The sequence below is a fragment of the Chiloscyllium plagiosum genome, chromosome 9 (genome assembly GCF_004010195.1).
Source record: "Chiloscyllium plagiosum isolate BGI_BamShark_2017 chromosome 9, ASM401019v2, whole genome shotgun sequence".
In the NCBI taxonomy this organism is placed as follows: domain Eukaryota; kingdom Metazoa; phylum Chordata; class Chondrichthyes; order Orectolobiformes; family Hemiscylliidae; genus Chiloscyllium; species Chiloscyllium plagiosum.
In genome coordinates, this window is record NC_057718.1 from 55525746 (window position 1) to 55550416 (window position 24671).

Below are 24671 nucleotides of genomic sequence, written 5' to 3' on the forward strand. Positions count from 1 at the left end.
AGAAAATGCACAATCAATTTGGTTCACAAATGTTGCATGTCCAGTTGCATTCTCCTATTATTTTTATTTCATTCAAACCTCCCACATTTTGTTACAGTTTCTTTATCCTCATAATGTATCCTACCTGATCCAAATTCTGGACAATCTAGTTTATGATTGAAGACAAAAAATACTGGAAATCACAACGGTTCAGACAGCATCCAATGAGAGCAAGCTAACATTTCAAGTCTAAATGACTCTTCATCAAAGTCATCAGTTTGTGATTGGGTTGATCAGAACTATTTCATATGCAAACCAGATTTCAAATGCCCTCTTTGGAAAAATCATTTTATCTGTTTCTGGAATGAGTGCATAGCTGGCAAGAAATCCTTTTGGTACCATCGTAAGACATTGCTGAACTGCAAATTTGATGTGATACAACCACTGGTAATAGGGACATTCACTGTATTGTAAAAGGTGAGTTTCAGAATTTTGATCCCATGTTGTTTCAAGGAAGCTTGGTGTGTGATTTCCAAAGGAATTTGCAGGTGATTTCAAGTTGCCTCCATGCATCTTCTGCTTTTGTCCTTCTGGGTGGTAGAGGTCACTGATTTGGAGTCTGGGTGAGTTGCTTTCTGTCGGTGGGCAAACAGTTTTATATCATGTTTTCAGACGCCCTCTCTTCATTTCCACCACCAGCAAATATCAGAACTCAAACCATTAACCCATTCTTGATGACGTGCCATATACTGATGCCAGCATTGAGTTTTGGAAACAAAATTTCCGCAACTCCCTCGGAGGAACAGAAATAGATTTCAGGGACTGTTTCTGCGGACCGTCTCCAAGCGCGCGGTTTGACGCTCGAGCACGTACTTTGCGCACATTTACGCCTCCCTCCCCATATCCCTCACAGACGTCAACGGCTGCCCTGCGCCGTTACTAAGCGTTACTGCCCACCTGGTAACGAGCGCGCGCAGCATTTCCAACGGAACTCAGCCCCGTCCTTCAGTGTTAGCTGTTTGCTGCTGCATTTAGCTGACATCATTGAAGTTGTTATTGCAATTGTGAAGAGGTACTTTGTGAACGGGAGATTGTGCTTCTGAAATTTTGCTAAAGATTTGTTGCCCTTGAAAGCGATTTTTTTTTTGCAGCACTCTTCCTAAGCCATTGAGAAGGACGGCAAATAAGTAATAGGAAGGGAAGGAAATGGCTGATAGAACTGCACCGAAATGCCAGCTGCGGTTAGAGTGGGTTTATGGTTACCGAGGTCACCAGTGCCGGAATAATCTATACTACACGGTTGCCAAGGAGGTGGTCTACTTCGTTGCCGGAGTGGGAATTGTCTACAACACCAGGGAACACACACAGAAATTTTTCCTTGGCCATAACGATGATGTTATCAGGTAGTATTTACCATGCGGAATGAAATGTAATACTTAACAAAAGAATAGTCCCCAACAGTATACCAGTTGTTTTAAAAATATGATTTATGCTTTCAATATTAAATTACAGTATATTTGTATTACGTAGAATATCATTCTTGACGTCCTATGTTTGCTTTTTCAGATTATATCAGATGTATTTATTTTAAGCATCAAGTTTCACAGTATTTTATAGCCATCTTTATGGATAAACTGGAGTATTAAATATGCGATGCGTTATTTTTATAACAAATACATTTCAGTGTATATGTGTCATTATTTTAAGCACATTTTTAGTTCAGATTTCATATTTGAGTAATATTTAAAATAATTATTTCAAGAAATTCAGATACATGTTTCCAAGTATGTTTCAGTTTTACATTGATTTGATAATTTTTGGTACTGTCCTAACTCGGCTGCTGGTTTACGTAACTTGAGTAAAACCATTGTCTGTTTTGATGTTTCCATTGGTATTGAAAAGAGAGATGAAAATAATCTCTAAGTAAACAATAAATACTGACGCGGAGGTGAACGAAATTGTTTTACTACGCATCGTCTATAGAGACATAAGCTAAGGCAAATTATTTCGGAGGGAGGTACCGTACATGACAGTAATAACTGGCCGAATCTATTTTACTATATTTTTACCAACGACAACTCCGCTGCTAAATTTGAAACGTCTTCAGCTGCAACGATGAGGTACAGTTCAATACGTTAACACTCCTGCATCGTGATGAATACTGATCTTGGTTTTATTCCTTTTACGCTGTGAAGTAGAACAAAAAGCGATCTTCATATATATTACAATACATCTCACTTAAAATAATTTTCATGATTTTTGAGTGCTGCCATTCTGTTCCTTTTTTTGCATTTATGTATTTTAATAGCGCTGTGAAAGCCTAGCTTTTAAAAAAAAATTGCTGTAATTTCATTACAGTGCTCCTTTTCTTATGAAGTACCCTCTATTTGAAATTTTTCTGGGACTGTCAGTGTACAAAATTAACCTTTAACAATTATTTTAAATCGTTGAAAAACTCCACATTATTATATTGCACCACATAATTCTCTTTCCACCATTGTGACTTGTTTTGAGTTTGAGTTTTAAAGAAAAAGTGGTTAAGTGGTTAGGAAAGTTGCAACAGTTTTATTATGATATCAGTTCACAACTTTAATGTATTAATGTAATCTTAGCTGTACAAATATTTGTAAAACTATTTATTTTGACCTGAATGCCATTTATTTTGTATATTAGCTTACACTGTCTTTAGCACGAGGAGTTAAGCTTTATTGCGATGGTTGAAAAGCAGCACCAGCAGCGTTTTGTAGTTGTTAGGAAGATGCTCACTTTAGTTTAAAGCTGATCATCATATTTTTAATGTTTAAAAACTGTAAGCTTTGTTCTTGACAAAACCAGTTGAATTAAAATCCATACATGAATTCCTTTTAAAAGATTTGAAAATAGGTCAGTAACAACAGCCCATGTACTAATTGTGATGTTTTATTAACCTTTACTAACAGTTAATTTATTTATGATGTGTGTTGGCTGAGACACTCCTGACAATGACTATAAAATTATTAAATTTGTGATGAATTTGTGGTCTCAAAGTATCATGTTAATAGGGATATCTAAAAGTAAGCAGATAATCAATATACCTAGAAAACATAAAGGTTTGGAGGGATGTGGGCCAAGAACAAGCAGGTGAGACGAGTTTAGTTTGGGATTATGTTTGGCATGGACTGATTGAACCACAGCATCTGTTTCCGTGCTGTATGACTCTGACTCTACAAAATTTCAGCTTCCTGTAAATGAAATAATGAAACCAATTAATTTCAGATAGCATTCAAAAAAAAATATTTGACTTGTTACAAATGGAATCTGGTTAAAATTGTTTAAAATGAAAATATTTTATTTAATCTACTCAATATACAATCAATTGGACAACATTGCAAATTGCAGTGGAACTGAAAATTTAAGCCATAAGTATCAAAAGTCAAGGCTGATTTGATCCATAGCAAACTTTATTTGCTTGCTTTTTTTATATACATATAACATCTTAACATTAAGGGTGAATATAGTATAGAATCTTTATAATTAATTAAAAATACTTAGATTTTTATACTTCTTCAGCAAATTCTGATTTCTTTTTAGTGTAAATTAGAAGACATCAACATCTCCATTTACTGCTCATAATATTAAAAATAAAAGCATTTAGTTTTTCCTGTGTTCTTGATGAACTAAATTGTACAAGTATAAAATTTCCACCTCTGGCATACATGCATGTACATCACCTGAATCTTACAAAATTCCAATATTTAAATGACACCCTCTTACACAGGAGAATTATCAAATGAAATAGAGTCTGACTGTTAGGAGATATTAGATTAGATTCCATACAGTGTGGGAACAGGCTCTTCGGCCCAAGAAGTCCACACCGACCCTCTGAAGAGTAACCCACCCAGACCTATTTACCTCTGACTAATGCACCGAGCACGATGGGCAACTTAGCATGACAAGTTCACCTGACCTGCACATCTTTGGAGTGTGGGAGGAAACCCATGCAGACACAGAGAGAATGTGCAAACTCCACACAGACAGTCACTCAAGGCTTGAATTGAACCTGGGTCCCTGGTGCTGTGAGGCAGCAGTGCTAATCACTCAGCTACCGTGCTGCACATTAGGTCTGATGACCACAGGCCTCATCAAAGAGAGAGGTTTCAAAGATCGTCTTAAAGCAGGAAAAAGAAGTGAAGAGATTAAAGGCAAGAATCTCAACAGCTGCAGGCATAGATACCATTGGTGGAACTGTTAAAATCAGGGAAGCAAAACAAATCAGAATTGGAAAAGTGCTGATATAGTCCAAGGTTGGCCAATGGAGTAGTGACTATCAATGACAAAGGTCTTCTGCCTAACAGCAATTTTGTGAGGTAGCTGGACAGTCTGGGATGCAAATGCTTTGGCAAAAACTATAAAACCTCTGAAAGAAAAGACATTGTGTTTTTACTCTGTAGTGAAAAAGTATCCGAATCCTCAAGATAGCCAGTTTGATTCTACTTTCCAGTGACTGTATATTGTGACTTATATATATTGGAACCAGTCCCTGCACCTCCTGCAAACAAGTATCTAGAGAAGGAATATTGAGAAGCAGCATTCTGATCAGCACAGGAATCATTTCAGTAAACTCAGTGGATAGCCTTCCCAGGCTTTTTCACTGCCCATAATAACCATTTTTGTTTTGTCTCTGTTTGTGTTGTCTGTATGTGTAAATGGAGGGGGTGGGGGGTTCTTAAGGGAATTAGTTTTAACAGATAAAGCTGTTTTTCGAAAGTAAATAATTGTTTATTTGTATTTAGAATCCATTTATTTATAACAAATAGTCATTTTTGTGAAGTACAGAGCCTGGTCAGAGGTTTCCATCGACCTGGGTTCTAAAAGGTAGGTAAATTGGGGAATAATGCATACTTGAAATCTCTAACTGTTGTGATGACTCTGGGAATAGTGGGGTTTTACTCCTCAGAGTGTGCACTTGCTTGCCCGCGCAACGAGAAGTCATGGTACCTGTTCTGTTTAGCCATTCACTTTCATTTCTTTCACATCCACACATCATTTTCAACCAAGTGAAACCAGTTCTTAGGAATATTGATTACTGAACTCAATCACATTGAATGGTGAGAGCTTCCGATTTAAAGATCAAAAGTTTTGTTTAATTGTGATTCTTGTGAATCATATTTGCAAATATGGAAAGTGCAATAAATTCAACATCCCACAATTGGTAGGTGAAAAGTAGAACTTTAGAAATGTTTGTGTGAAAACAAGTATTATACAAGTTGCAAAGAAATGGGTATAACTAATTTTTGAAGGTCCTTAGTAATTTCTTACATAATATAATCTGCTGCATCATATAATTGGATTTTGAAATCACACATAGCAAATCAATGATTTGATTAGTTTGTGCTGCATTGGGAAGAACAAATATACACTTGGGGTTAGGAAATCTAATACAATTGCCTTTAGGTGCATAGATTGGAGGTGGTCGGTGTGGGGGAATGTTGGGGGTGCATGTTTAAATGAATTTATTCTGAATGTTGAGGCCAGATGAAGGGCTTTTGCCCGAAATGTCGATTTCGCTGCACCTCGGATGCTTCCTGAACTGCTGTGCTCTTCCAGCACCACTAATCCAGATAAATTTTAAGTGTCTGTTGGTGTTTTTGCTAGTATTGCAGTACCTCTTGGTTCAGTGAGCTGTTGGTTGGGAAATTTGGAAGTTGGAGGATTAATGGAAATTGGGAGTTGACTGAAGGAGGAGAAAAACATTGGTGGTGTCCTATGTTAATTTAATATGGGCACAGAAGTTGTGTTCCTGCTCCTCCTGACTTCATGCACAGGTGAGCACAGAAACTTTTCTGAATGAAGGTGTAATTTTCTTGATTTCAACTGTTGCTGGAGTTCATTGCATCAATATGAATTCATCTTGTAAATGGATCCTATTTTGAAGACCCAATATGGAATGAAAGATTAAAAATGTTTAAAAAGCACAGAATACTGGAGAAACTCAGCAGGTCTGGCAACATTGGTGTCGAGAAAAACAGTTAACTTTTTGAGTCCAAAATAACACTTCTGAGCAGAGAATAAAAATTGATCCTGTATTTTAGTGAATGTACAGATTACTTTTTTTTTGTTTGTTCCAAAAGTATTGACTGTAGGTGACCTTGATTCTTAAGATTCTTGGCAAGATTAGAGGTCAATATCCACATATACATTGCTGTGTACAAGATTTCTAAAGGTGTGATAACTTGAGAGAAGAAAACATTTGTCTTGACCAATGCCTGTCAACATTTTCACTCAAAGAAAGCAAATAGTGTAATCATATTTTATTCAACATGTTCCTGTAGCTCAGTATTTTGTTTACTTTTTCTCTTTTCCCCTCTTCAATCTAATCTTGAATGTTGAACATTTCTGCCTTGACTGCTCATATTGTACTGGAAATGGATTCCATAGCTGCATAGTTCTGTAAAAGAATATTCTCTTATAAACTTTGTATTTGTGGCACTCATTTTTTTTAATGAGTACATATATATTGTGATACTGTGCATAGTTTAGCTAACCTACTTTATAAGAACTATTGGTTAAGTTAATATTGAATGTTCGTTGCAGGTGTATTGGGTTGAAAATAACAATGGTTGCTGGCCGTGGTCCTGAATTCAGCAGAAAATAGCTGGTCCCAGCTATCTAATAGTTTTTCTGTCATTTAAATGACAAAAGAGCGATTGTAAAAAAGATTTACTTGAGCGTCCCATTGACTCCACTCTCAAAACTAGTAGAAGGAAAATTAAAAATAAAAGACTTTAGGGCTGAATATCAGGAATCAATTTATACATGAAAAGCTAAAAATTTGGTGCCAGAAGTGGGGGATCAACTCTTAAGATGTAGAAGCAGACGTAAGCCATTGAGTCTACTCTTCCTATTGAATATTGACCCATTCAATAAGGTCAAGGCTAATTTGATGATCCTCAACTGCTTTCATGTTTTTTTCCCATACTGAGTGTTGTCTCAGCCTTGAATATACTTAGCAACCCAACCTCTACACTGCTGTGTCATAAGAAGTACACAGATTACTCTGAGAGAAGAAATTCCTACTTATATAAGTCCTAACTGTGCAACCCCTCACTCAGACTTTTTTCTCTGGTCCATGATGTGTATGGAATGAGCTGCCAGAGGATGTGGTGGAGGCTGGTACAATTGCAACATTTAAGAGGCATTTGGATGGGTATATGAATAGGAAGGGTTTGGAGGGATGTGGGCCGGGTGCTGGCAGGTGGGACTAGATTGGGTTGGGATATCTGGTCGGCATGAACGGGTTGGACTGAAGGGTCTGTTTCCATGCTGTACATCTCTATGACCTGAATTGACTTATTATCCGAAAGAGAGAGAGAGAGAGTGCAGGCTTTGGCCAGAAGTACAGGGAAGTGACACAAGGTAAGTTGCTCCTTTGGAGAGCCAGCATAGACAAACAGGCTGAATATAAATCATTCTGTCATACTGTGATAACAAAATTGTTAAAGAAAAGTTAGGACCAGTTAGAAACTAAAGCAGACATTCATTCATGGAAGATGAAGAAATGGTTTATAGGATTTGGAAGCCATGAAATAGATGTAGGGTGTGTGTTGTTTGGGGACAGGAGATGTGGACAAAGTACAGGGAGCTAAGAAGTGTGCAAGTTTGAGCTGGGGAAAGGAGATGGAGAGGGGAAAGGAGAAACTTAGAAATGGAAGTGGGTGACTGGAATTTGTGGGGTAGTGGTAGTGTTGGCTGCAGGGGTAGAGAGTCGGGATATATAAGGGAGCAATTTTGTGATGGCTTCCCAAATCATTCTCAGCTCTGGGGGACTTCCTCTGAGGAAGACCGGGAATCAGATCAATTGCCCTTTTCATATAGGCAGCAGCCAATTAAGTCACTGTGCAATGCCACCAGTATTTTCAAAAGATACTTGATATGTTGCAGCACAGGAGGTTTGTTGATAAGATTAAAGGCGTTAATATATCATGAAAATGTGGTGGGGAGTGATCAATTGACAAATCAAAGAAAGACACATTGCACTGCTCTAATGATGCCTTTTAAACTCGCCAGTTCATTAGAATTCACTTACGGGTTTAAGGCCCAATGTGCAACAGGATCTGTGACTTTAATCCATGTAACTCAGTCTCAACTCCAGTATTTAAAGACCCAAACTGAGTTGCAAAAAGATGTAATAATGGATTGCAGAAGAAGGATCATGGTTTAGCAATGCTTTGTTTTGAGCTGGCATTGCCAGTGAGGAGCTGGAGAAAGGCACTCTCAGTTAGCAGTGGGAGCTAATTCATTGCTGACATGGGGAAGAAATGACTGGAAGTGGCTGAGGAGGACAACACAGGAATAGGACCAGTTTTGTGTATTCAGTTTCTTTAGTGACCTAATTGAGTCAGAAAAAGTGAATAATTTAATATTGTCAACGTCTGACACACCACCCTTTTACATTATCTTGTCAAACTAGCTCCATTATAGCACTTCTCACACCCATTTGCATGTACATCAAATCTTCTTTACCATATACTTCCCCAAATCATCTTCCATTATTCTATTGCTTTCACTTATTGTGTAATTAATTTCTCATTCTGATAGGCATCCTTATGAAATTGATTGCATCAGCTGGATGCCATTACAGTCACTTATTAGGTCTATTGCTTCCCTCTCTGCATAAAAAAAAACAAAAAACAAAACGTCTGCCTCCTCAGTTTCCAGTTTTCAAATGCAGAGAAGGTGTTAGTGATTAGTGAATTTTCAGGATTCTTGATCCTGGAGGACCGGATGGTGGAAACCTCCACCTGCCTGGTGGAACAACTTAAATAGTAGCAAGTTACTTGTCATTCTGCTGATGGTCCTGACATTTTGGTCAGTAGTGAAGTAATGTAATTCGCTGCTGACCTTGTAGAAAGCTGGTCTTGAAGGTCTCGTGATCTCTGGTATGAATTTTTCCTTTCCTGATAACTTTTAATGATTCTGATACCAAATGGGAATATCTCTGGGTTTCTGGAAACAGTGGGGATGTCAATACGGCAAGCAGAAATCCCTTTCACTTAAGATTTTCCACTTTAATTTTATAGAGAATAAAATAAATCATCTATACCTACAGATTGAGAGTAGAAGCTTAAACATTAACATCTAAGAACGATTTTAAAATTGCTAGTTTTTGCTTAGTCATGATGGAGGAATTTAAAAGTCTGTAACTATAAAATTAGGTTTGTAGAGCCAATGAAGCTGTTAATAAATAGATCTGGCTTAGCACACATTTTAAAGTCCAGTTACTTCTCACTTAACAAGGTGCAACATTTAAGCATTTTTATTAGAATAATAGTGTAAAGGAAAGTTCTTGATTATTCAGTAATTTTTATTTGATTGTGTTTTTTAAAGGGGCCTTCAGTAGTGCACTCTATTGGGAATTGTAAAATCACTGACAGGAACTCCTGAGTTAAGCATACATGCATGGATTCCTCAAGTTTTTGTCAATTTCTAAGGAACAGTAATATGAAACGTACAGTTTTGCTACATTGCTGCTTCAAATACAAGGCGCTGATTTCAACAAGAAGTAAAATTTGATCAGTTTCATAATAAGTTGCAACATATCTTTGATCTCCTACAGCACATTTGTAAGTGAATTATAGTGAATGACTACTACAACATCAGGCAAACTGAACAATGCACTAGCTTAGACACTTGCATTTTAATAAGACCAGGTTTTCACTTAGTGTTTCTATTCACAAATAAGCCAGACTGGATGATATTGGCAAATCTATTAGTGGAGAGTCTGTATCAACTACACAGCCCTTTCCAAGCTCTGCTCAGCTGGACACATGCTGTACACAGTGCCATTAAAGTAAAGAGGAATTGTTTAGCAGCAGTAATGTGTGATGTACAGACAGGCCTTGCAAGCAATCAAACAGAGATTGCAGAGAGAGTTGAGATATCCACCTCAATCATAACTAGATTGATGCCACAGGGTATAGCAATATGCAGTTCAATGAGTAGAGTACCAAAATGATTTAAAGTGATAACTGTGGGTTGGTGGCAATTGTTCTATTTGATTCAGTGCATGCTAATATCTGTGACATTAGAATTGCTCTTTGGGCAACGGATTTCTCTCTGCCTAAATAATCTCTTGTCTAATTCAGTTACTGTGACATTTGTGAACACTATATGTAAAACCATTTTTTCAGTAATTCACCCGTATATTTTCTTTACACAGCAAATATCTGTGGGGACCGATGTATCCTAATCATTGCCAAGTTATCATTTAGAAGGGCCAATTACAATTAATTGAATCAGCTGTACTGCCCAAGCCATGCTAAACCAAGTAGCGAGAATGAGGGTTCTTGCGGCACAGTGGGTGTCTCTACCTCTGAACAAGGCGGCTTTGGTTCAACTCTCACCTATTCTAAAGTTGTCTAATATCTTTGAATGCATTGATTAGAAAAAAAATCTAACTCATTGGAATATGGTAACTGTGATATCTGATTGTTTTGCCTAGGATTCAAGTCACTACTTTTATTTCGGTCTTCTCTGAGAACTGTTGGTTTCTCAAATAGCAAGTTGAATATTCTCACTTTACAGGAGTTCTGCTGAAGTTTTATTTTTAACTAAATAGCTGAAGAAACTCAGCAAGTCTGGAAACATCTTGGAAGAGAAAGAAGAACACGGATAGATGAAGATGGAGTCCAGAAAGAGAAAAAGAAAGTTAGGCATACAAAGGGATAGTTAATAGTATGCCAGGGACCAGGAAAAACTGACACTTGGGACAATGTTTGGATGAAAATGGGTTGGCTGTGCTGGAACACATATCATGAGTGGACCTGGAGTGCAGGGTGGGTAGAAGACATAGACGATGATGTACGGGCTGTAAAATTATTGAATTTGAAACTGGGTCCTGAAGGCTGTAGGATCTCCCAATTCTGCTTATTCCTCTCCTTCTCCTAAACTCCCTGTCAACAGCATAAGTACCACCTTTTCCTAGCCTCTATCAGTTCTGAAGAAGGGTTACAGGATCCGAACTTTAACTCTCTTTCCACAGATGTTGCCAGACCTAATGAATGGGATGAGGACATGTCTGCCTAGTCCAGCTTTTATTTCCCATCCCATTTGCCCAGAAGACAGTCAAGTATCAACCACATTTGTGGTCTGGAATTATGTGTGAGGATAGCAGTTTCTTTCCCTGAAGGATATGAGCAAACCAGATGAGTTTTCCTCACAAATCGATAATGGATTCATCTGTTGTGACGAAATTTGAACCTGGCTTCTCAGATCAATTCCTGGGTGTCTGGATTAACAGTCCATTGATAATACCACTAGATTATTGTAATTTTTTTCTGGTAATTTTCTGTTTTGGTTTCAAATCTTCAACATCTGCAATTCTTTGGTTTAGTTCAGCATTTTATTTTTAATTAATTTTCAATTTCATACCTTTCGGGACAATAAAACATTTAGTCAATAAAAACCCAAATTATGATTTCCCCACCAAATCACTTTGCAACTGCGTTAACATTAAAATATAGTTCACTACAGATGTGAACTTAACAATGTGTTCACTTGGCAATATTATTTAGTTTCCATTAATTAGGAGGAAAATTCTATGGGGATTTCCCAAGATTCACACAATCCACATCTTTTGAGGGAAAGGAGTACTCCATTATTTCCCAGGTTCATCTGGGGTAATATCTATTCAATTTTATTTTCCAAAGGAAAACAATGGATACTAATTATTACTACATATGCTCTAAATGGTTAATCAAACATTCTTAAAAGATTATCCAATTGTCTTATTGCCTGTATCCATCTTGTGGACAGTTCTTACTAAGTAGGGTTCTCCCTAGCTTTTATTGTTCTGGTCCAAAATTTTTTTTTATATCCCTTTTCATTAATTTTACTCACTTTGGTCACACGTGTGTTTACTGCCAGCTCTCTGCGCAGGAGATGAGCAGCAATGGAATCAAAACAATCAATTACACATGTTTAAAGCTAGATCTTAGATATAGTAACTTTCAATCTTTTATAATTGCACAAAAACAATTCATATTTCTTGGCACATAAGCTAGTTATCAACATCAGTTGGATTCAATTTAAAACGTACTTTGTCTCTTCCTAATCTTCTGCTCAGTAGCTCATCATGATCATCCGAACTGCACTGCACCAGATCTACTATCGCATTCTTGTATTTGAGAGTATAGTGCCACACTGCTTCAGATAACCCAACAGTTCATAATTTCTTACCTGTGCGAAATATTCACAAAACTTCAGTTAACTATGCCTTCTCTCCAGCATTTTTCTTAATTCGGCTCATTTGGGTCTTGTAGTTTGGTGCTCCAATAAATGACTCATTTTACTTAATTTAAATCTTTCCAGTTTAGCTGTACATGAATGAAATTGAATGCTTTTCTTAGATTAACCTTCTTCCAGACTTGCAAGAAGCTAGACTAAATCACTGGTAAACAATTTTCTCAAAATTCTTATCTCTTGCAGGCAAATTCCAATCAGTCAAACTTAGCCCCTGATTGATTCATAGCTTGTAGTTCTGTCTACTAGAAGTGATGAGCTGCATGGTTTAGGATCGTATGCAGTTTTTTAATATGTGCAGAAACAAGGCAGTTCACATCAGCACAAATTACATTTGTGACTGAAATCTTGCTGCACATTTATAGAGAGGATAACCCTCACATTAGATGAATTCTCCTGGTTGATATGGCCTAGATTACTCGCACACACTGGTGGGGAGGTAAACAATGAAATACAAACCTCTGTTTCTCATTGCAGAGAAATGCACATAAATTGTCAATGTAATAAACAAGCCATAAATCTATTATACCTTGGATCACCCACATCCCTAATCCTGACAACATGAGACCCTGACCCCTAATGTTAATCATTACCTACAATATGCACCCTACAGATAGAGTGCAGGGGAATTCAGACCCAGATCCTAAACCTACATATTCCCCCCTTTTTTTTTGTAGTATGTGAGGGGCTGCTACCAACTGTAGTCAAATTACAACTGTAAAATTTGTTTTTAACAAATTACAACTGTAGTCAAACATTAACATAAGAGCTGACATTTGGAGAGGAAATAGGAGTGATTACCCTTAATATCATGGTAACTTTTGATAGATTAGCCATAAATCTATTATACCTTGGATCACCCACATCCCTAATCCTGACAACATGAGACCCTGACCTATAACTCTAGCCTGATCCCTAATGTTAATCATTACCTACAATATGCACCCTACAGATCGAGTGCAGGGGAATTCAGACCCAGATCCTAAACCTACATATTCCCCCCTTTTTTTTGTAGTATGTGAGGGGCTGCTACCAACTGTAGTCAAATTACAACTGTAAAATTTGTTTTTAACAAATTACAACTGTAGTCAAACATTAACATAAGAGCTGACATTTGGAGAGGAAATAGGAGTGATTACCCTTAATATCATGGTAACTTTTGATAGATTATGTGCCTTCAAACTTTTCTAGTGAAATTTAAATAAATGAGAATTGGAGAATACTGGAGTCACACAAAAAGCAAAGACAAATGGAGGCAAAGCATCTCAGTCCAGGTCCTCAGTCCAAATCACTACATGAGTTCCTCAAAGTGAGTCCTAGGCCTAAACTTCTTCAATTACATCATTAATGACCTTCCCTTCAGGTCAGAGTTGGAAAGCACACTGATGATTGCCCAAAGTCAGTACCATTCACAAATTCTTTCTTATTGAAGCAATCCTTCTCCACATACAGAAAGATCTGAATAAAGTTCAGGCTTGGGCTGGTAAGTGGTAAATAACATTCACATCTCTGAAGTTTCAGGGAATAACCATCCACAACAAGAGTGGATCTAACTATGCCTTCTTGATATTCATAGGAACATGTGTAGGTCATTTAGCCCCTTGAGCCTGTTCCACCATTCAATGAGATCAGTGGCCTAACTCTTTATACATATCTTTGGCTAACAAAAAAATATCTCACATTTAAAATTAACAACTGATAAAGCATCCACAGCTAATTGTTGAAGAGCGTTCCATATGTCTAACACTGTTTGTGTAGAAGTGCTTGCTAACATTTAACCTGAACAGTCTGGCCCTAATTCTCACACTATAGCACATACTTGTAGAATCCCCAGCCAAAATAGTTTATCTACCCTGTCTTTTCCTGCTAATATCTTGAAGACTTTGATCAGATTACCCTTAACTTTCAATGGTATTACCATTCCTGAATCCCCCATCATGAACAACATTCTGGAAATTGCCATAGACCAGAACAGCCAACAATCATGACCAGATTAAAAACCAACTTTATTATCTATTTATAATTTATAGGTGACTGTGTTTATGAAAGCACATTAAACAGCTGAACAAAGATGGCTGCTATAAATATCATTGGATTTAGTGCTGTAGTATTTTTCTGGAAGCTTTTCAAATGTTGAAGTCAGTCAGATAATCAGTTTCCCAATGATGCACAAATTAACTATTGTGTTTATAAACTGCCAAAGACAAATACACAATAGAATTGCAGGTAACACCTATCCTGGAAGATGATGTGATAATGAGTTTCCAATTAACCTTTGAGATGGACCAGAGATAGCTGGTTATCTGTAGATCAAGTCTTCATCTCAATGGTAATTGTCTCCTTCATCCCCAACCCAAATGAAGCTTGGTCACATGACTCTGAGTGCTGAACTCAACTGCTACTTTGGTCATACAATTAGTCACAATATTTAATGCCTTTAAGTGTCAAAAGGGAGATAATTAGATTCTCTCAATGGATATTTTCATTTCCCAACACCTTCGGCACACTAAGCCTAAATGTTGCCCAAGAATTGCTGGATGCAAATATGAACTGCTTCATTACCTGAGAAAAATACTAGAATAATCAGCAAACATCTCCACTTCTGACCCTATGATGGAAGAAATGTAATTGCTGAAGCAGCTGAAAATAGGTGATCCTAGGACATTGCCCTGAGAAGTTCTTGCAGCAATGTCTTAGGATTGAAATGATTAAGGTATTCTAATCAATGACTGAATGGTGAGACAGTTGTTTGGGATATTGAGAAGGGATGGTTGGTGATGAACAGAGCTCTTCCATTTCCTGTGTGTACACAAAGAGAAAAGTAAAGATCAAAAAGACTCATGGGCAGAACTCTGTGTTTCAGAAAGCTAATTCTCCAGCCCAGAATCAGAAGCTGACTGGGAAATGTTAATTCAGTCCCTTGATGGAGATAATATGGATTACTTTGGCATATACATTTTTTTTCCATCCCTGAAGAATGTTCTATAGTTACTTGAATCAGTGATATTTAATTGCCGTAACAAATTGCAGATTCTGGAAACTTGAATTTAATTTTTAGAAAAAGATGAGGAAAGAGACAAAGGTTAAGATTCATGACTTGTCAAAATGAGTAAAATGTAGAGGATATATCATTTTTTTTTAGTAACTGCAGGGGCAGTGATAAAAGGGAGAACAAATGAGAGAGTGAACTGTTTAGCAGGGTTAGATCTCATGGAATACAGGGAGAACTGGCCATTTGGATACAGAACTGGCTCAAAGGTAGAAGAAAGAGGGTGGTGGTTGCGGAGGGTTGTTTTTCAGACTGGAGGCCTGTGATCGGTGGAGTGCCACAAGGATCAGTGCTGGGTCCACTACGTTTTGTCATTTACATAAATGATTTGCGTACGAGCGTAAGAGGTGCAGTTAGTAAGTTTGCAGATGACACCAAAATTGGATATGTCATGGACAGCGAAGAAGATTACCTCAGATTACAACAGGATCTTGACGAGATGGGCCAATGGACTGAGAAGTGGCAGATGGAGTTTAATTCAGATAAATGTGAGGTGTTGCATTTTGGGAAAGCAAATCTTAGCAGGACTTATACACTTAATGGTAAGGTCCTAGGGAATGTTGCTGAACAAAGAGACCTTGGAGTGCAGGTTCACAGCTCCTTGAAAATGGAGCCGCAGGTAGATAGGATAGTGAAGAAGACGTTTGGTATGCTTTCTTTTATTGGTCAGAGTATTGAGTACAGGACTTGGGAGGTCATGTTGTGGCTGTACAGGACATTGGTAGGGCCACTGTTGGAATATTGCGTGCAATTCTGGTCTCCTTCCTACCGGAAAGATGTTGTGAAACTTGAAAAGGTTCAGAAAAGATTTACAAGATGTTGCCAGGGTTAGAGGATTTGAGCTATAGGGAGAGGCTGAACAGGCTGGGGCTGTTTTCCTTGGAGCATCGGAGGTTGAGGGGTGACCTTATAGCGGTTTACAAAATTATGAGGGGCATAGATAGGACAAATAGACAAAGTCTTTTTCCTGGGTCAAGGAGTCCAGAACTAGAGGGCATAGGTTTAGGGGGTGAGAGGGGAAAGATATAAAAGAGACTTAAGGGGCAACTTTTTCACACAGAGGGTGCTGCGTGTATGGAATGAGCTGCCAGAGGAAGTGATGGAAGCTGGTACAATTACAACATTTAAAAGGCATTTGGATGGGTATATGAATAGGAAGGGTTTGTAGGGATATGGGCCGGGTACTGGCAGGTGGGACTAGATTGGGTTGGGTTATCTGGTCGGCATGGACAGGTTAGACCAAAGGGTCTGTTTCCATGTTGTACATCTCTATGACTATCTATGACTCTGTGAAAGGGTTTTGTAAAAGACCAATTTAGTATGCTCCTCAGTGGCGAATTTAGTGATAGGAAGGACATTTAATCGGGCAGGAATGTGGCAGTGGGGACATGATGGAATGGCCATCCTGCTGAGTCCATTAAGGCACTTTTGTTTTTGTTCAAAGCAATTCCATGCCTGATGAAAGCACTTGGCATTTGGAAGCATGGGAGCTTGTGAAGACTCACTTTGCCCTTACTACCAACCTCACCTTTCTTGCATCACTCCTACCAACCACTGGGGTCCAATGATGATTCAAGGTCTCTGGTGGGTGTTGTATTGATAGCAGCCATCATCCTACCATTGATCATATTGTTCAGTAGGTTGCTAGTCCATGGTTCTCTCAGCCTTGGGGGACTTCTACCCTCAGAGCCTTTGATCTTGTGAAGGACTGTCAGTGCGTAGAAATGGCACTTAATGTGGCAAGACTTCCTTAAAAGAAGTGTACTGCTCAATCGTGCAAAAAATTGGAAATGGTAATGGAGCAAGTGAAAAATCTAAAAGTTCATCTAAAGTAACTAATGAGAAACAGCCATCTGGAAAATAAACTAGAACAGTGGTTTTGAGTTGAAATTATTGGACTCCCTGTTGAGTCCATATAACTGTAAAGAGCCTATTTGTAAAATGGGTGTTATGTCTTGGTCTTCCATTGAATTGCAAATAAACAATGCAGGAAATTGAGTTCAGAATGGGATGAGCAATTGTAGGGTCAAGAAGCACCTGATCAAGGTCGGGCACACTGATTGAATAAAGCTTTCACCTAATTGGTGGTACCTTTCTCTCCCTATTGGAGAGAATACACCTTGATAAGCAGACAACAGAGTGCATTAAATGGAAAAATAGGCTTTTTTTTGTCTGAGGGGATGTTTGAGGTCCTGATGGTAGGAAGGGATAAGGTGAGGTGAAAGGGCTAGTGTGCTACAAAAGGAATGATCCTTGTGCTAGTTGAAAGGGAGGTGACCAGGTGGAAATGTTCAGTGTTGGCATTGTACTGGATGATTAATTGAATATGGAGATTGATGAAATGACAGGTGGAATCATGACTACAGCATAGAAAGAGGACATTTGCCCCATTTGAGTCCATGCTGACTGTGCAGAAAGAGTCCAGTTAGTCTTCATTGTCTGATATTTTTTGTACTGCTGCAATTCCATCCCCCACTGACCCCTATTAAACACTGTTCCTGTTGGTTGATAGTCCAAGCACTTGGGAAGACATTTTAGATTTACAGCAGGTTGTGAGGATGATTGTGTTTTATGCAGTAAGTGATATTAACTTGGAATGGCCTTCTGACAGAAAGCTAAAAAGAACTGTGAGCTAAAAAGCATAATTGTGACAAATGAATTTGCAGAGCTCTGGGGCTGGAGCAAGAGAAATAGTACTGACTAGATTGCTCTATTGAAAGCTGGCATAAACTTGTATTGAAAGATTTCCTATGCTGTAAGGTTAAGGAGTGGTTTCCTGCCCTGTCACCTGAATAGTTAGTGAGAAATGTATCCCCACCAATCACAGTTGTCCCATAGCCATTTGGTGCTACAAGAGATTAGTAATTGACTGAAGATGGAGCTTTTGGCCTTCATTTTGCTTGAAGTACCGTCTGAAAGAGCTTCAGGTCAATCTGTCTTTCATAGAAGAAAATTCACTTTGTTTTACCTGTCATATGTTAGTAGAGTACGTGGAACATGTGTTTTCTGGGTGCTGTTATTTAATTAGATATTGGGCACAACTTGAACACTAAGTGCTGATAGCTTGCTTTTAAAAAGTGTATCAATCCCAGAATCTGGGTTTTTAATATTTTTTAATAGATATTTTTATTGAAAATTTAACATGTTTTTACAAACTTGGAGAATAATACACACAAATACAAATATTAATATATAATTATTAAATAAATAACCAAAACCTAACAGACAAAAAGAAGAGATAAAGAGAAAATAAAGGAGAAAACAAAACTCAACTAACTACTAATCTAACCTACAACTAACCAGAGTGTATAATAAAATATCTTACATTACTCAAGAGAAAAAAAAGAATAACATAGTAATTAAATAGTGAAGTACATGCTCGGAACGAATTAACATCAAGTCATAATAAAACCCGTATTCATGGTGATGTTTAAAAGTGTCACATTATCAGTTTTTCACACTGCTGGAACCCTCCCAGAATTCAATGTGTTATGACATGGAGACAAACATTTAGGAGCTAAATCAAATCAGTCCTCATAACAACAGTGTTTATAATAAAGTAAAATTAAAACCTTCAAAGACCCAAAAATTGACCCCAATGGTTCCTAACCAGACATTTTCAATAACCAGTCTGAGACTTTATGAATAATCAGTACTTGACACTTGATAGCTTAAACAAAATACTTCATAATTTACAAATAATACGGTAACATTAGCAAAGCAAAATTAAATAATAAAATAAAGTCACAAGAGACACAAACACAGTTAAGGGATAAATTTAAGAAAAGGAAACATAAAACTGGTCAGATCATTTAAGCAGTTTCCATGATGTGCTGCTTCACTGGTATGTGAAATGATCTCTTGATTTTGGAAGATGTTGATCAATGCTGTTTGAGTTCACTCTGAAGATGCAATTAAAGCTATAACGTACTAGAAACAAAAATGTTGGAGATCACAACAGGTCAGGCAGCAGCTATGGAGAGAAAGCAAGCTAGTTTCTATTCACTGAACTACCAATAGCTGATAATGGTAGATTAGGCAGAGGGCTTTCAAATCTCCATGCTGCAGCATCAACTGCCAGACTCCTCTCCCTCAGAACCCTCCAGGTCAAAAATATTCCAACCTCTCCTTCCGTTTGGTCATCATTTTCTCCCAGACTTGCTGGCATCAGTTGTCAGATACTGACTTCATGAGGAGTCAAACATCTGCTCCCTAAGCATACTGCTGCTCTGGAGTTGAAAATTCTATGGAGTTCTTTGAACAAGAACTAAACTGCAGTTAAGTTTCAGGCTTGGCCTCAAAAACAAATAATAGCTTGTTTGTTCTATTTGATTTTAACGTGAATTACTTATCACTGTCCTAAGATCACCTATCAATTCTTAGCTCACGTTCACAGCTGCAAACCAAAAATTGATTAGAGTGAAAATGAAGAAATCAGCGTGGGTTCTAAGAACTGATTTTGGAATACTTTGACCAGTACCTTTGTAATCTCTACAGCTACTTCAAGTCAGAGATATCAGCAGCAAAATAAAAGGCCCTTTGGCCTGTTGAGTCTGTGCCAGTCAAAAGCAAGCACAAGTATTCCAATCCCATTTTTGAGCACTTGGACTATAGTCTTGTATGTTTTAGCATGACAAGTACACATCTAAATACTTCTTAAATGTTAAGTGTTTGTGCCCCTACCATCCTTTATAGGCAGTAAGTTCCAGATTCCTATCATCCTCGGGTTGAAATCCTTTTCCCCTTACATCACCTCTAAACTTTTTGCTTCTTACCTTAAATCTGTGCCACCAAAGGGAAAGTTCCTTTCTGTCTATCCTATCTATGCCTTTCATAACTTTATACATCTCAATCATGTTTCTCTCCATCTTTTCTGCTCCAAGGAAGACCACTTCAGTCGTTCTTCATAGTAAAACTCTCCAGCTTAAGTAACATCCAGTACTGCACATACAACTCTAGCTGTGGTCTCCAACACTTTGTATAGATCCAGCATATCGCAGTTGCTATTAAACTCTATGCCTCGGCTAATATCCATATATCTTCTTAGCCACTTTATCTACCTGTCCTGCTACTTTAAGTGACAGAGAGGTGTGTACACCAAGGTCCCTCTGATCCTTGGTGCTTTCCAGGGTTCGACCATTCATGTATTTCCTTGCTGTGTTTGTCCTGTCCAAGTGCATCATCCCACACTTAACTAGATTGATCAGTGACAAATTGAATTCAATCATCTGACGAGCCCATCTATATCCTCCTGTAATCTAAGGCTCTCCTCCTCACTATTTACCACCCCCCATTTTTGTAATGTATCATAAAACACTTAGAGTCATAGAGCTGTACAGCACGGAAACAGACTCTTCAGTCCAATTCGTCCATGCGACCAGATATCCCTATCTAATCTAGTCCCATTAGCCAGCAGCCGGCCCATATTCCTCAAAACTCTTCCAATTCATATACCTATCCAGATGCCTTTTAAATGTTGCAATTGTACTAGCCTCCACCACTTCCTTTGGCAGCTCATTCCAGACACGTATCACCCTCTGTGTGAAAAAGTTGTCCTTTTATATCTTTTATATCTTTCCCTCTCACCATAAACCGATGCCCTCTAGTTCTGGACTCCCCAACCCCAGGGAAAAGACTTTGCCTATTTATCCTATCCATGCCCCTCATGATTTTATAAAACTTAGTCTCCAACACTCCAGGGAAAATAGCCTCAGCCTATTCAACCTCTCTTTATAGCACAAATCCTTCAATCCTGGCAACATCCTTGTAAATCTTTTCTGAACCCTTTCAAGTTTCACAACATCCTTCCAATTGGAAGGAGACCAAAATTGTACGCAATATTCCAACAGTGGCCTAACCAATGTCCTGTGCAGCTGCAACATGACCTCCCAACTCCTGTACTCAATACTCTGACCAATAAGAGGAAACATACCAAATGCCTTCTTCACTATCCTATCTACCTGTGACTCCACTTTCAAAGAGCTATGAACCTGCACTCCAAGGTCTCTTTGTTCAGCAACACTACGTAGCACCTTACCATTAAATGTATAAGTCCTGCTAAGATTTGCTTTCCCAAAATGCAGCACCTCACATTTATCTAAATTAAACTCCATTTGTCAGTCCTCAGCCCAATGCCCTATCTGATCAAAAACCCATTTGTCTGAGGTAACCTTCTTTGCTGTCCACTACACTTCCAATTTTGGTGTCATCTGCAAACTTACTAACTATACCTCTTATGCTTACATCCAAATCATTTGTATAAATGATGAAAAGTAGTGGACCCAGCACCGATCCTTGTGGCACTCCACTGGTCATTGGCCTCCAGTCTGAAAAACAACTGTCCACCACCACCTTCTGTCTTCTATCTTTGAGCCAGTTCTGTATCCAAATGGTGAGTTCTCCCTGTATTCCATGCGATTTAACCTTGCCAACCAGTCTCCCATGGGGAACCTTGTCGAATACCTTACTGAAGTCCATATAGATCACCGCTCTGCCCTCATCAATCCACTTTGTTACTTCTTCAAAAGACTCAATCAAGTTTGTGAGACATGCCCCGCACAAACCCATTTTGACTATCCCTAAGCAGTCCTTGCCTTTCCAAATATGGGGGAACCTCGATTATCCGAACGAGATGAGTGGGCACTATTTAGTTCAGATAATCAATTATTCGATTAATCGATTAAATGCCTTTTCTCTGGGGCTCGGAGTTTTTAAAGTCTGCTTCCTGTTCAGGAGACTGCAGCAGTACACAGTGCGCGAGACCCCGTCCCCAACATCCAACACCGTGCCCCCAGTCCCCGCCCGCTCCCAACCCTGTCCAACACCACTCCCAGCCTGCGCCCCCCCTCCCCCAACCCCTCTCTGGGGCAGCCAGAATGGACACCAACAACAAAACTGCTGCAGCTGCCTTTGTGGGGTAAGTCTCCAAATAGCACACACAGCCACAGCCACACACAAAATGTTTTACTGCAACCTTTTGACAGATTCCACGTTTGCCCTGCGCAGGACAATGTTGGAGAGATTATCTGGAGAAGAGGGGATGGTTTAGGGTACACCCCCCTGTAGAACTCCAGGGAAAATGTGGGGAGAGAGAGAGGGTGGGAGGTCAGTCATTTGGAGATGGTGCCTGTTTAATCACTGCAAACAAAAGACTCGATCACTGTTGGAAACACTTCTTTGCTGTATTTTTCCACGGGACCTCAAGATCTCCTTTGGATAATCTGATTTTCGGATAATTGGTTTTCGATATTCGTGGTTCCTCTGTACATGTACATCCTGTCCCTCTGGTTCCCTCCAACAATTTGCCCACCACTGATGTTAGGCTCACCGGTCTTTAGTTCCCTGGCTTGTACTTACCACCTTTCTTAAATAGTGGCACCACGTTAGCCAACCTCCAGTCTTCTGGTACCTCACCTGTGCCTATCGATGATTCAATGTTGCAAGTTATCACGTCCTGGCAACTTATTCCTTTCAGTATTATTGTTTTGTCAAATACTCTGACCCTCATGATAGAGATGTTAAAAGATCTTTCCTCCAATTCAGCCCTATCTTAACAGTTATCTTTTGGGTATTTATAGTGTCCATCACTATGAAGATGGATGCAAAAAATTGATTGAAATGATCTGCAATTTCCTTACCTGCCATTATTAATTTCCCAGGTTCATCCTCCAGTGGTCATCCTCCACTTGTTTCAGCAAATGCCTATTTATATACCCAGAGAAGCTTTTGCTGTTTGTTTTTATATTTCTTACCAATTTACTTCCCTAATCAACATTCCCTAATCAAAAAAGATATGCAGGAAAACCACACACACAGACCAAGTCCTGAACTACGAAAGCAACCACCCCAACACACAAAGAAGTTGCATCAAGACAGTGTTCAAAAGGGCCACAACATACTGCAGCACACCAGAACTGCAAAAAGAGGAAGAAGAACACCTCTACAATGTATTCTCCAAAAAACGGATACCCCCGCAATTTCATCAACAGGTGCCCAAGGAAAAGACAACGGAATGAGGACGTGCCATAACCCAAAGGACTAACCACATTACCATACATCAAGAACATTTCTGAACTGACAGCCAGACTACTTCGACCACTAGGACTCATAACAGCACATAAAACAACAGCCACCAGGACAACATCTCACCAGGACAAAGGATCCGATACCCAGCATAAGCAAAACCAACGTAGTGTACAAAATCCCATGCAAGGACTGCACAAAACACTACATAGGACAAACATGAAGACAGCTAACGATCCGTATCCATGAACACCAACTAGCCACAAAAGGACACGACCAGCTATCCTTAGTAGCCGCACACACACATGACAAGCAACATGAGTTCGACTGGGACAACACTACTATTATAGGACAAGCCAAACAGAGAACAGCCAGGGAATTCCTAGAGGCATGGCACTCATCCACAGATTCTATCAACAAACACATCACCCTGGACCCAATATACCGGCCACTGCAGCGGACAGCTGGAACTGACAACCGGAAGCGGCAGAGACAAACCACTATAAATGCCAGAGGAAATATCACAGAAGCGCTTCACAGGAGGCTCCCAAGCACTGAGGATGTCACCTAGACAGGGGACGAAACATCTGCAGCACAAATTCCCAGCTTGGTGAACAGAACCACAACGACATTCTCTCTTTATTAGCTTTTTAGTTATTTGCTGCTGGTTCCTAATATTTCTACTTTGCTTTTTTTTCTGCTTTGTATGCCTTAGTTTTTGAATGGATGCTCTCCTTAACTATTGTTCTTAATCATGGTGGTTCATCCTTCTCAACGAGTTCTCCTTTTTGACAAGAGTAAATTTTTGAGTGTTATGAAATGTCTGCTCAACTGTCTGCCACTGTATGTTGATTGACATTTCCCCCTTCATCTATTTTTCCAGCACACCTTAGACAACTGTTTGTTCATATTTAATTGAGACCTGAGTTGTTGTTCTTCAAACTGAAATTGAAATTCTACCAGGATGTGATCATTGTTCCCTAGAGGATTCTTAACTACAAGAGCTCTGATTAATCCTACCTCAATACACACTACTAGATTTGGAATAGCTTGTTCTCAGGTGGGTTAGTCAACATACCTTTCTAAGAGGAAAAAGTGAGGACTACAGATGCTGGAGATCAGAGCTGAAAATGTGTTGCTGGAAAAGCGCAGCAGGTCAGGCAGCATCCAAGGAGCAGTAGAATCGACATTTCAGGCATAAGCCCTTCTTCAGGAATGAGGAAATTGTGTCCAGCAGGCTAAGATAAAAGGTAGGGAGGATGGACTTGGGGGAGAGGCGTTGGAAATGCGATAGGTGGAAGGAGGTCAAGGTGAGGGTGATAGGCCGGAGTGGGGGTGGGGG

The 24671-nt window shown here is 38.9% G+C and overlaps 1 protein-coding gene across 5 annotated transcripts in view; it reads left to right on the forward strand.

Moving 5' to 3' along the window:
• The first annotated feature begins 975 nt into the window (after positions 1-975).
• The window catches only part of LOC122552872 (echinoderm microtubule-associated protein-like 6), a 525254-nt gene continuing 501558 nt past the window's right edge, over positions 976-24671 (forward strand). For all 5 annotated transcript variants that reach the window (XM_043695963.1, XM_043695964.1, XM_043695965.1 and 2 more), the window contains exon 1: positions 976-1382. In XM_043695963.1, coding sequence (XP_043551898.1) covers positions 1186-1382 — 197 coding nt within the window. In that variant the 5' untranslated portion in view covers positions 976-1185. The remainder of the gene's footprint in view (positions 1383-24671) is intronic.